General features: G+C 39.2%; 1 protein-coding gene across 2 annotated transcripts in view; it reads left to right on the forward strand.

Moving 5' to 3' along the window:
- Nucleotides 1-333: 333 nt before the first annotated feature.
- LOC307119992 (enoyl-CoA hydratase EchA19) overlaps nt 334-13,748 on the forward strand; it is a 37,771-nt gene continuing 24,356 nt past the window's right edge. Inside the window, exons 1-4 of one of the 2 annotated variants that reach the window (XM_079806811.1) lie at nt 334-534; nt 4,404-4,574; nt 11,567-11,664; nt 12,943-13,087. In XM_079806811.1, the coding sequence (XP_079662937.1) occupies nt 405-534; nt 4,404-4,574; nt 11,567-11,664; nt 12,943-13,087 (544 nt within the window). In that variant the 5' untranslated portion in view covers nt 334-404. The remainder of the gene's footprint in view (nt 535-4,403; nt 4,575-11,566; nt 11,665-12,942; nt 13,088-13,748) is intronic. The other variant, XM_079806812.1, reaches the window with a different exon arrangement.

Raw genomic sequence — 13,748 nt, forward strand, 5'->3', positions numbered from 1 at the left:
CCTGCCCAAGAGGGACGTGGAGACTGAAAGTCAAGTTTATCCTTCAGAGCATCTCCATGTATCCCAGTGGCACATCTCCATGTATCCCAGTGGTAATAAATATTTGCTATTGTTTCTATAACCTTTATTCCATTTTTAAAATATACAATAGCCTACACCATATTTTGGTTACGCAATAAGATTTAGATGCAGTGTAAGGTATGTCATTTATGGAAATCTTTGGTGTAACTTCTTGGTCATTTTGGCAGTGAAATAGTGTTGCTATATAGGCCTAGTTTGTAATTTATGAGTGACTTTTAATTTGGTAGTCCGAAGTTGATTCTTCTTGCATAAGACAGTGAAGTTTGACACAATAAACTTTGCACAACACAGATAAAAAGGGCATTCAGCATTTCTCCTAAATTATGGCTTTAACTTTAGGGAGAAGGTCAGTTGGCTTTAGGAGGGCAATCCGCCACATGTGTTTAAACTCAGTGAAAGGACAAAGACTTTATAGTGCCGTTTCAAAAGAAGAGAGAAACAGCGGTAACTCAGGTAAAGTTATAACCGAGTTTCCATTTCTTGACAGTAGAGGTCAGTGTAAACTCACTCTACTTCACTACACTAGCTTTACAAAACTCATTCTGTCATCATAATAAATATGGCGTGAACGCAGCATGAGTTTAGTGTCCCCCTGTAGGAGGGGTGATGTTCACTAACTTCTGACCAGCAACAATGGGTGAATACTGAATAACTTTGTATCGTAGCTTATTTTCAACAAAAATCCAGTTTTACTCATGTCAGTGATGTTACTGAGTGAGTTGTACTGTGATTTTACTAAGTGTGCTGTCCATGTGGTTAGAAACTAAAGATTATGTAGATTCACGCCCTTGCTTATCACAATATTACATGTATTACGTAATGTATTGCTGTTGTTTAATATAACGCTTACTTAGTAACAAATTTATAAAATATGTATTAAGTTTACCTACTAGAATTCTTAAAACATAATTCACATAGGATCGATTCATATGTTGTTGATATTTATAGTAAAATAATCTTTCTACCCCTTAAAGGCCCCCTTAAATCAAAATGTAAGTTTTTTAGCTTTTAATATGAATATGTTAGCCTTAAGGTTATGAATAAGCTGGTGTGTTCCATGCAAAACAATGACAAAATGTGCATTTTGGAGATCATTCAAAATGTACAGTCCCTCACTTCCACTAGGGGATTGGGAACGATTCAGACAGTGTAAATATGCTTTCAGTTGAGGCGAATGAAGTCTGGTTTCACATTAGTTACACAGAAACCCCTCAGCGCACACACACGCAGTCTGCTCCAGTCCAGAGACACGAGAGCACAGAGCGGATCACATGCGTGAGTCAGCGCAGACAACAACACATATCAGACCCATTTGAATTCTGCACAGAATGCTGTATTTCAAAGTGATATGGAGATTTTGATGAGAAACTGCTGGAGATTAGGAGGAGACTGCGGCTTTACCGAGCTGAGAATGTGTGCTCTAGTCAAACTGTGATATAAACAAAACGCTATTGGCTGTTTTAAATAAGGGGAGGAGCTGCTTGATATGTCCCGCCCTGTCTTCCTGGTTACGGGAAATTACTTCAGTGGGCCTTTAAAATGTTAAGTATTTCTGAATGTACTTTGACTTTGTTCTGTTTATTGTTCGGTATTGAAATTCAATTCAATCCACCGATAGTGGATTTTACCGATACTGATAACTAGGTTGGACCGCACTTGCCGCTAACCGATTAATCGACCGGTAGTTTTTAAAATGGATAATGGATAAAAAAATATAAGTAAAACAGTGCTGAACTTTAAAACAAGAAATAAAATTAAAAAACAGTAGGCCTACTGATCCATGAAAATGTGCTAAATTAAAAACATATAAATATGAATATTAAAATGAGACATTCAAACAGAACAAATTTTTCAGAAAATAATTTAAACATTAAAATATTACAGGTAAAATTTGTTTCTTTACCTATAATCTAGAAACATGCATGCATGTACATTTCATAGGTAACACTATGCAAGTCCCTATGCGACAAGGATGTATTAGCTTACATGAACTATATGCATTATGCATATATTTTTACAGCATGTATTAATATGAGCAATACAATTGTACCTCAGGGCTCGACATTAAGCCTGTTCACACGCTTGTCCTTCGGACAAGTAAATCTGTCATTCACTTGTCCGAGTAAAAAATTTGCTTGTCCGGATTTTTTTTGTAAATATAATTTATTCTGAAGCAATATTCTCACCACTGTTCAATCAGCTTTGACATATTTAAATATGCATATTTGTGATATTTTTACCTTTTTATAAAGGGCATTTTTCCATAATCTTATTAAATATAGCTTTCCTTTTATATTCTTAAATTTGATCTATAAATTAAATTAGAATAAGACACTATAGGCTGTTACCAATCAAATTAAATAATTTACACTGAAAAATTACAACTGCATTAAATAATGTTATGAGATTATTTGTATGTAATATTTTTGAATATACAAATAAGAAATGTTAGAAAGATTAAACTAAACCACCAGTAGGTGGCAGCATGTGACCGTCTTAACGAGCGAGTCATTGAGTCGATTCAGTGAAACGGATGATTCATTGAGGAATTCGGCGGTCATTGAATCTTTGATTCAACCGATTCATTAAAACGATGAATCATTCAGTAACATGCTGGTGCTGTGAGATGCGGTTCTTTTTTTTTTTTACTTTATCCCTCCACACTTTATTGGAGGATGCTGTGATATTTGTTTTGAACTATTTTCGCTGCTGAAATAGAAAAAAAAACACTCAATATTGCATCTAAAATGTAAGTGACTTGATGTTAATTAACGTTAATTGTTTATGGAACTGAAATCACTCAGCGTCGTGATGGTATTCAGGAAAACAACACTTTTGTTTGTGTGATTTTGCTTAACTGTATCATATGTTATAAATATAAAAACTACACCATTTTAATCGTGTATGTTAACTGAGTTTCTTTGAATGAGCGGCGCTCCTTTGTTTTCGATTTTCTCCTCGAGGCTGCGCGAGCCTCAACAGCACAACCTTGTTAAAGGGTTAGTTCACCCAAAAATGAAAATTCTGTCATTAATTACTTACCCTCATGCCGTTCGACACCCGTAAGACCTCCGTTCGTCTTCGGAACACAAATGAAGATATTTTAGTTGAAATCTGATGGCTCTGAAAGGCCTCCATTTGCACAATGCACGGTTTACTTTCAAGACCCTTAAAAGGTACTAAAGACGTCGTTACAAAGTCCATCTCACTACAGTGGTTCAAAAATAACTTTATGAATCGGCGAGAATAGTTTTTGTGCGCAAAAAAACCCTAAAAAACGACTTGTATAGTGATGACGATTTCAAAACACGGCCTCATGAAGCTTCGAAGCGTTATGAATCAGTGAGTCGAATGAGCAGTTTGGATCGCCAAATTTCAGCAGTTTGGCGGTTTGACACGCGATCCGAATCATGATTCGACTCACTGATTCATAGCGCTTTCATTTTTGGGTGAACTAACCCTTTAACGTCAGTTCGTTTTATATTATTATCCACTATCGATCTTCACTTACGCTAACTGAATGCAGAATCATTATTGCACTTTTTGGTGATTCCCTAGTTATTTTTTGTTTTGACATTTTACTCAGGATACTTGTCCGTCGGGCAAGTACAATTATTTTTCACTTGCCCCTTCAAAAAATCCACTTGTCCCGGACAAGCGGACAAGTGTTAATGTTGAGCCCTGATTGATCATTCATGTTAGTTCATAGTGCATTAACCAAGGTTAACAGATAAAGTTTTACTTGATAAAGTTTTAAATATGGATATTTTTCTTACACAAACGCATCGATTCGCTTCAGAAGGCCTTTATTAACACCCCTGAGCCGCGTGGAGCACATTATTCGATGGATAGATGCATTTTTTATGGACTTCAAAAAGAGAGCAACTAGTACTGCTATTATAATGCTTGGATTAGCCTGGACTTTTGTAATATAACTCAGATTTTATTCGTCTGAAAGAAGAATGTCATATACACCTAGGATGACTTGAGGGTGAGTAAATCATGGGCTAATTTTCATTTTTGGGTGAACTAACCCTTTAAAAAACATTTGTGCACATAAAATATGTGAATGTCACACTTTTCTAGCTAGACATTTTACAAAAAAAAAATGCTTGTTTTTAAAATGATAAAACCGTAGACATTTAAAAAAAAAAGTCTTGTTTTAATATTTTGTAATTTAATGTCTTAAGTGTCCAAATGAGGCCATGCATGTCACACGTTTTTCTTATTTGACATATTTTATTGTTTTAAAGACTGTATGTACCTGCAAACAGATTCATTCTGCTCAGATGTTCATGTGTTTCCTCCCGTGATTGTGGCAGGTACAGGTGGGGTGGTGGTTTCTGAAAGGAGGGGTGCGGTGATGGTTATTGGAATTAACCGTCCTGAAGCGCGTAATGCAGTAAATAATGAGACTGCTCAGAAACTGACAGAGGAGCTGACAGCCTTTGACCAGGACAACAGCCTTAATGTGGCAGTGTTGTATGGAGTCGGTAAGTTCAGTTACACACTACTGTGACACATTGTAAAAAATAGTAAAGAATAAGAATGTTGTCTGATTGAGCAGTAAAGCAAAGAATCGTTTATAAATGCACTTCCCCCTCATTTTTTCCAACTTCTGCTGTGAAATTTGTATAGACCTTATGTAGCCCTGCCCCTTTTCAGCGCTGCGCTCTTTGTGTTCTGTCTTCTGGTTTGTATTTCCACAGCAAGAAGGTAAGATCTTACGGATTTATGAATGCGCCGCTCGTTTCAAAGTCTCACTGGTCTACAGACATTTGTAATGACATCCACTTCAAATATTACACTGCTCATGATAACTTTTGTTAATTCTACAATGAATAAATCCACTTCACCTGCTAATTACTCTTCGACCATAGGGTGCGTCTCAATCAGCTCCCTAGCTCGTGAATCAGTATATCGTGTTCACGAATTCGGGCACTGGTAAGGAAAGTAAGGACCCTGACTCACTACACATTGGGACACTGATGACTCTATGTCCGGCGATGTAACAATCCTCATTATACAACATTACTACTGGTATTTATGAACAACAGCAGAGCTGATATCTTTCTGACATTAATTGTAATGTTATATAAAAATACATACACATGCAACATTTCAGCAGTAAATAAATTATAAATGTTAGCTAGATTATGTTCATTACCTGTCTAGCAATGTACAGGGTTCCTACGGGGTTTGGAAAAGTATGGAAAAGTATGGAATTTGATTTGAGTAATTTCCAGGTCTGGAAAAGTATGGAAAAAATAAATCGGAGTATGGAAAAATATTTATGTTTCCAGACTATTGTCCCTATTTCATTTTCTAAATATAAAATTAAGAATTTCTAAATGTATATAATAAATATATACACAATCGTTTTTTTCAATGAATTAAAAACTTGTAGCCTAGCTATGGCAGTAAAGGTCAGGCCTGTGTGTTCCTTCCTTTTCACAGTTCAACAGTGGTTAACACAGCACCTTGTAGTTTGAGAAAGCAAGTTGGGTTTGAGGATAAAACAGAGTCGATGGTGGAGTTCTTAAAGGAATAGTACACCGGAAATGAAAAGTTGTCATTTATTCACCCCCATGTCTTTCAAAACCATAAGAATTTATTATATTAACATTTTTAATATTTTAAATCTGAGAGATTTCAGTCCCTTTATTAAAGGACTTGTTCACCCCAAAATGAAAATGTCCTAATCATTTACTCACCTCAATGCCATCCAAGATATCCATGACTTACTTTCTTCAGTGAAAGATAAATTAAGTTTTTGAGCAACCAACTGAGTTGGTTGCCATTCTGGATGGCATTGGGGTGAGTAAATGATTAGGACATTTTCATTTTAAGGTGAACTAATCCTTTAAATATCTTCATGTGTCCAAGATTTCCAAGATTAACAAAAGTCTTATTAGTTTAGAATGACATGAGGGTAAGTAAATTATGATAGAAATGACATTTTTGGGTAATTTTTGGGTAACTTAATAACCCTTTAAAAAAAATTGTGACTGATTTAGCATTTTGATCGTTAAGGTCACAAAAGGCAATATTTTAATATAGGATTTCTAAATATTAGATAGCCTACATAGAGGTTTTGACTCAGAGTGTAACATACTTGTCGGTGCCGATAGCATTGTGGGTAAGTGCGTCGCCATGTAGTGCTGTTGTGCTTCGGGAGACCCGAGTTCGAGTCCTGCCTCATTTTTCCCAATCCCGCCCCCCTCTCTCTCCCACCTTACTTCCTGTCTAGCTACTTTCCTATCCTAATAAAAGGCAAAAACGCCAATTCTAAATCTTTAGAATGTAACACTTGTTAGCAGTTGAATTTGAAAACAGTTGATCAGAACAAGTTAAATATGGTCGGAAAAATCTGTTGGAAGTCTGGAAATTCGAGTCTGGAAAAGTATGGAATTTTGAAATGAAAATTGTGTAGGAACCCTGAATGTATGTTTATGCTGAAATATAATAAAATAATTGTTTATATTTTTAAAAACATCTATCGCGTGTCGTGAATGAGTGTAGTGAGTTGCCTAACGTGATTTAAGTTTCGCAATGTTTTCACAGTGCATTTTGGGACTTTTTAGGGAGCGAACGTTTCAGTGCCCTGTAATGAGACCGCTCTTAAAATGGCTGACTCCCTGATCAGTGCCCTGACTACTAGGGAGCTGATTGAGACGCACCCATAAAGATACCGCAAAAACAGAAGTTTAAAGATCAAATTCTAAGGATGGCTGCGCGCTTGTTTCTGTGGCACATAAGATCTAATGTAGATATTAAATGTTTACTTGGTTATGTCTAAAGAATACTAACATTTCCTTGAAATTTGCGGCCTTCATATACTAAAAGCCAAGTCTTTGACTGAGTGGGCAGCAAATGGCTACAAGAGTCCTGTGTTATGTCAAAGTCTGTGATGACAATATTACCACATTAAAAACAATTATCTCAGGCCATCAAATCTCAGGCCATCACCCTCAATAGAAATAATTTCTTCAACCTGGATCAACCATCCCTACTCAAATTTCCTCACCTTTATCACGAGTTAAATGAGAGGTTTTGCTTTCTCTCACACTCTAAACCTGGATCCCAGCCAGAGTGAACTGGCATCTGCAGGTGAATTGAACACAGCAGATAACATTACATAGACTACAACATTGGGAATGTGTGATGACAGTAATTGCTTGAGCTTTGAAGAAGTGTCAGAGTTAATGATGGCCACACAAGAACTCCCTTATTTGTGTTAACATCTACTGTATCTCAAGGCATTTAAATGGACATTAAAATGCAATTGAGCATATTACACAAGCTGACTTACTGGTCTAGATTTTACAAGTCCATTAGGAAGCCATTAAGAAAATTGTGACCATGGCATGTTCGCATTTCAGCTAAATTATGAATAATTGCTGGTTCGAGCAGTGATTTGTTGAAGTACACTGAAGGACTGTTTTAACTGGTAACTTTTCAATGAAGTTTAAAATGACTTGTAATTAGCATGTTATCCGGGGAAAAAGAAGGGTTTTTAAATATTTTGAATATGCATTTGTAGTGTACTTAAAATCTTTAAAGGGGTCATATGATGGTTCTAAAAAAAACATTATTTTGAGTATTTGGTTTATGCGGTTTTAGGTTAAAAAACTCATTATTTTACAAATACTGTACATTATTGTTGCTTCTCTATGCCCCTCCTGAATGCGTACATTTTTACAAAGCTCACCATTCTGAAAAGCATGGTGTGCTCTGATTGACCAGCGATCCAGTACATTGTGATCCCGAATACGGAAATGTCACGTTTCTTACCATATTTGGAACATCAGCTCCCAAAGCAAAGCAATATTGACATATGATAATGTCTAGCGTGACTTCGTCATACTCCATTCTAGTCAGAATATGAGTCTGATACTGCTCCATTGGGCTGTGATTATGAGGTGTGTTTCAACCAAACCAGGAAAGAAAATGTCTCTGCACTCAATTGAAAAGACTTACAACCAATCAGAGCAACGGAGCGACGCATAGTTGTCAACAGAACTAAACTGCACGCATGCTGGAAGAAGTAGAAGAAGAAGATGAGTGTAAACACTGGTGGTGTTGTAAAAAATAATTTAAGGATACACTGAGGACTTACCAACACGATCATAATTTTTTGAGAGAAATAGTAAAGGTGAATGCATACACGAACAAGTTCTCCATTTAGGATTAGAACAAATTCAACCCAAGCGCTCTTTGGTGACGTGGATGATTACGTATACTGTTGATCATCTGTCCATCATCGTATAAAGCCCGCCCTGACAATTTTATTGGTCCGAACAGCTCTGGTTCGAGCATAGTTGCTCCAGTTCTGGATCTAGTCCAGAACAAACTTCCCGACCTCAAATGTTGTGGGCGGGGCTAAGTTCGGCTGGCATCCAGGCTAGATAATATCGGTCCTACCTTATCAATTCGAGTTTTTACAATGACAAAGATGTAGAAACGGTCTGTGCTCTCTCAGATGCGAGAAACAGTCCTCCGAAAAAAATGCGCAGCACACAGTTGAATATTTGGGTTGTACTGTTCTGGAACAGTGTTGTAACTAAAGCTTAGCCACTGTTTTCTAATTGTCCCCTCTTTTGGAAGGCCAAACAAAGTAGTTTTCGTGGCTTTCGCAACGAAAAACACAGCATCCACGACATGGATGTAATGACAATCAGTACTACAGCGAATAAAAGTTACGCCTTCTTTCCTTGTGTATACATTTGGGTGGTGTTATGAAACTCTGCCCCCACATACTGCCGTGGATTTGTGGGGGTGGGTTTGAATGAAGTGTTTTAGGAAAGTGTGGCTGAGCCTTAACCTTTACAAAGAATATCTCTTTGGGTTGGAGACTTTGAGCTTTGTAACCAAGCGTCAACCTCCCCCAGTTTCTCTTGAAGCCAATACAGAAGTGACTTAAACTGCAATTCATCGATTGGCTGCTAGAGACAGGTTCCAAAAGGGAGCAGAATCTCATTGAGCTCCATGTTAAAATGCCCAACTTTACAGCAGAAAAAAAACATGTTTACAGCCTGGTACAAATTGTGGTTTTCGTCTATACAGCTAATTTTCCCCTTCATGACAGCTGTGAGGGGGGTGAATTTTTTAAAATAACTAATTTGTTTACTAAAAGTTCTGCATAATTAAGGGCGTGGCCACTTTGAGTGACAGGTGGATTGCCGTTTGTCTGCTGTCTGTTAGTCATCACGTCACCTCAGCTCCAGCCATGTCCCGCCTCTTTGCCCATTTTCAGTTATCCGGGAGTGACACGCGGTGATGCCCTGCCAAAATGGCAACGGCCGACTTTGAGGCTTCAAAGGCTGGATCCCAAATGGCACCCTAAACCCTCACGGTCTTCCTCTGAGGCTGCATTTTCGTAACGTAATGCCGCTTTGACTGCCGGATAATGTCCTCTGCGTAGCTCGCGAACTTGCAGGCTCAGCTGAAGTGTGCATCGAGGGTGCATAACGGCCTCTAAGGGGGGGCGCTCGCGAGCACCCTTCTGAAACCTAAAATGATGAATGGGACACCCTATACATGGACTTAACGGACACACGCACACGGCAGCCATTGTAAGTCCACAAGACCGAAAGTGCAAATGAAGTGTGCCATTTGGGATACAGCCAAAAACTCTCCAGAAACCTATAGGTATAATTTAGTTTACCATGTCAGACCATTCGCTGTATACTTTAATCCTATTTAAAAAACAGCAGTAATTATGAAATTAATATACTTAAGTGGGTTAACTAATTGCAATTAATATAAATTTAAACTATAATACATTTTCATTTAATTGAAATTAAAATGCAGTGACATGTCTGAAAACTGTACATGTACATTCTGTTTGCACTTAAGTTTAACAATTTAAAGTATATCATTTCCAGTACTTTTTTATAGTATGCTAAAGTGTACTTCTTTTTCACAAGGGTTGCTTTGTCTTTACCAAAAGTGTCTGCTGTCGTATTAGTCATTATGTACATGTTACGGTTTGGCTCGGCAGAGGAGTATCTCAAAGGTTGTTTACTCAGGGTAAATACAGAAACACATACAGGGATCATATAATGGAACAGCATAACGGATAACGGTGACCGGACAAAGACAGAGTGGACAAGAGGAACTTATATACAAACAGAAGACTGAAATAAACGACGGGCACAGGTGACACAGATGATAACTACACACAGCTGAACAGAACTAGACTAACGAGGGTAACAGAAAGTGGCGGGAAAGAGAACTTGTGACAAATTAAACAAAACAACAGAGACAGACTAGACATGTGACATAACGCCCCCCCTCCCGATAGGCGCGTCCTCACGCCGTAGATGTCCAAATGGGGAGGGAGGGTGGGCATCCTGGACTCCTGGGGACAGGAGCACTGGGGTCTGACTGGCGGGGGGGCCTCCAGGGTGGAGCCGTGGGCGGCCATGGCGGGTCAGGAGCCGTGGGCGGAGCGGGAGACCTGGGCGGGTCTGGAGCCTTGGGCGGAGCGGGAGACCTGGGCGGGTCTGGAGCCTTTGTGCGCCTAGGCGGGACAGGAGCCTTTGGGCGCCTTGGCGGGACAGGAGCCTTTGGGCGCCTTGGCGGGACAGGAGCCTTTGGGCGCCTTGGCGGGACAGGAGCCTTTGGGCGCCTTGGCGGGACAGGAGTCTTTGGGCGCCTTGGCGGGACCAGAGCCCCAACCACATGTGTCCAACCCACATGTGTCCAACCCACAGGCCTCGTGGAAGCCTGGGGCGGCCTCGTGGAAGCCCAGGAGGGCTGGAGCAGAGTCCAGGAAACACGGAACGGGCAAAAGAGAGACTGGAGCAGAATCCAGGAGACAGAGCGGGAACGGGAGATACTGGAGCGGGCCCGAAATCGATGAGCCAACCCTCCTTGGCAAGCTCTTCCGTGGGGGAGACCCTCTTGACAAGGGTGGTTGCGCTGGAAGGGCATGTGGAGGGTTCTGTACTCGGGTGAGCTGGAAAGTCCTCTGGTTTGCGGGGATGGACTGGATGAATCAGACTTGAGCTGTCCTTATCGACAGCATCAACACAGAAATCAGAATCCTTTTGAAGGAGAACATAATTAATGAAGTCTGCTACAGACTTAATCGCAGAGCTCAGGAGACAACAATTTAAAGAACAAGTCTGAAATAAACGAGGGGCACAGGTGACACAGATGATAACTACACGCAGCTGAACAGAACTAGACTAACGAGGGTAACAGAGAAAGTGGCGGGAAAGAGAACAAAGGAACATGTGACAAATGAAACCAGGAAGTACATGGAACAAAACACAACAGAGACAGACTAGACATGTGACAGTACATTTCTTCTGTTCCTTTTCATACCTAATTTATAACCTGAATATCTCAAAATATTAATGTAAGAATAGAGCATGTAGGGCTGAACACATGAAAGTGATACTCATGCTATTAAGTTATGCTGTCTTACTTTCATGGTTTAATCTGCTTTGTTGTATAATTGAGTTGTTTGTTTCAGGAGGGAATTTCTGTGCTGGATTTGATCTGAAGGAGTTGGCCCAGGGCTCTGGTTCCCTCAAAATAGAGCAAGATGTCCAGCGTGGTCCTGGTCCCATGGTACGGAGTGGTCCTTCTCAGATGCAGTATTGCACATTAATACTAAAGGACTCATATAATACATACCCTTTAATTCAACTTTGAATTGAAATTGAAGTTTTACATAAATGGCGGCGGGTCTGGGCGCAAATCGTTTTGGTTAGACAGCTTTTTTCGCAATGCAGTAGAAAAGCGATTAGAACACCTCTGTAAAAAAAAATTGTCGCATTGACCGCATTGTTTGTGTTATATGAACAGATGCATTAATAGCTATTCATTCAAATTAAAATGTTTACTGCATTTAACATTCATACTGAGCATTTTTTCTGGGTGTACACAGGCCTTTTTTTGCTACTGTACCTTTAAGACTTTTATTTAAAGGCCCCCTGAAATCAAAATGTAAGTTTTTTAGCTTTTAGTATTAATATGTTAGCCTTAAGGTTATTAATATGCTGGTTTGTTTCAAAAGCATTTAGAAGTTAAGCATTCAAAAGGATTGTTATGACATCACCGCGGACTTCAGCTTCTCATCACGTCTTCTGTCCAATCAAATGTACTCTAGAATCTGAAGCGTCCCGTCCCCAAAATAGATGCTGAAACTGCGGCTGAAATCAGTCACTTGTTCACACATTTACTATTTTCCACATCAAGGGCTCTGAATCCTGTTTCTAGAGGGCCACTTTCCTGCAGAGTTTAGCTCCAACCTTGATCAAACTCACCTGCATGCTTGTAGCTTTCTAGTAATTAGGGTTGGAGCTAAATTTTGCAGAACAGTGTCCCTCGAGGACCAGGGTTGAAAAGGTGCCTGTACATGGTTGACATGTAGTTGCAAAGTTTCTTATAGTCAGTAGAATGTCTGTTTTGGGGATCATCATAATAGTGTTAGAAGGTATTAAGCAGACAGTCTACAAATACTCTAATGACTGGTAGTTGACATGTTGTTGCAAAGTTGCTTATACTAATTCAAATGTCTGAAGTTGACCATTAAAATTAAGTGTTACCTTAAAATGAGCTATGTTGTGACTGATCTTCTTTACGTGTGAAATAAGTAAAGTGTCGCATGACCATCGAAAGGCCATCGACAAATACCAACAGTAGTGCAGACTGTGAAGCTCATGCAATCTGTTTGAAACACCTACTCGTAAATGCAAGTTAGTGACTTTCGAAATGACAAAATTACTTTTGTCACTGTAAATGTGCTTCATAGTGTGTCAAGTGTAATCACAAGTCTATAAACCTACAACTTAGTTTGCAGGATATTTAGAACAGCGATAAACTGATGTGTGTTGTTTGCTGTAGGGTCCGTCTCGTATGAGGCTCTCAAAACCCTTGATCGCAGCAGTCAGTGGGTATGCTGTGGCTGGAGGTCTGGAGCTGGCCCTGCTGGCTGACCTGAGGGTGGTGGAGGAGAGCTCCATCATGGGCATTTTCAGCCGCAGATTTGGTAGGTATTTTTGTCTATGTTATTTTACATTGAGGTGTTATTTTGCATAAAGTTGAGGTATCCAGTTTGACGGAATTGCTTTGTTTATTAACTGCATTAAGCCTCAGTTATTTTACTATCTGCCATAAGCCCTATTCGGATGGTAATTGTTTTTCGTGGGGTCATAGGGTATTTTCATCATTGACTGGGGCTAGTCAGTGATTTTATTGCCATCCGAATCCAGATTGTCAGTGTTTTTCTCCCACCACCCACGTAAAAATCCCCGGCCGAATTACCTACTGTTTTTTGACAAAGACCAAGGTTGTGTGGTAATTTAATTGCCATCCGAATCTACATCTCTGAAATTCTGAATTTTCAAGAATATATCCCTTCAGAATTCACTGTTTATATCCTTTTTGGCCACTGCAGAGCACCGTACGGTTGCGCTTCGCTGTAATTTGGATGCATTTTAAAGATCTAGACTTTTATTACTAAAATGCTGGCAAGTATAAAGAGCAATATATTTCATCACCGCTCAAAAATTAAAGCACGTAAACATTTGAAATGGGCCGTTATTACGACAGCAATTATACATGTTAAAATAACCAAGCAGCATTATGTTTACCTCATGAAAATAAGAGGCTGTATGACCTTATTTCCACTCATTTCCATGTGGAATAAA

The sequence above is a fragment of the Gobio gobio genome (assembly GCF_949357685.1).
Source record: "Gobio gobio genome assembly, chromosome: 23".
Classification (NCBI taxonomy): Eukaryota; Metazoa; Chordata; class Actinopteri; order Cypriniformes; family Gobionidae; genus Gobio; species Gobio gobio.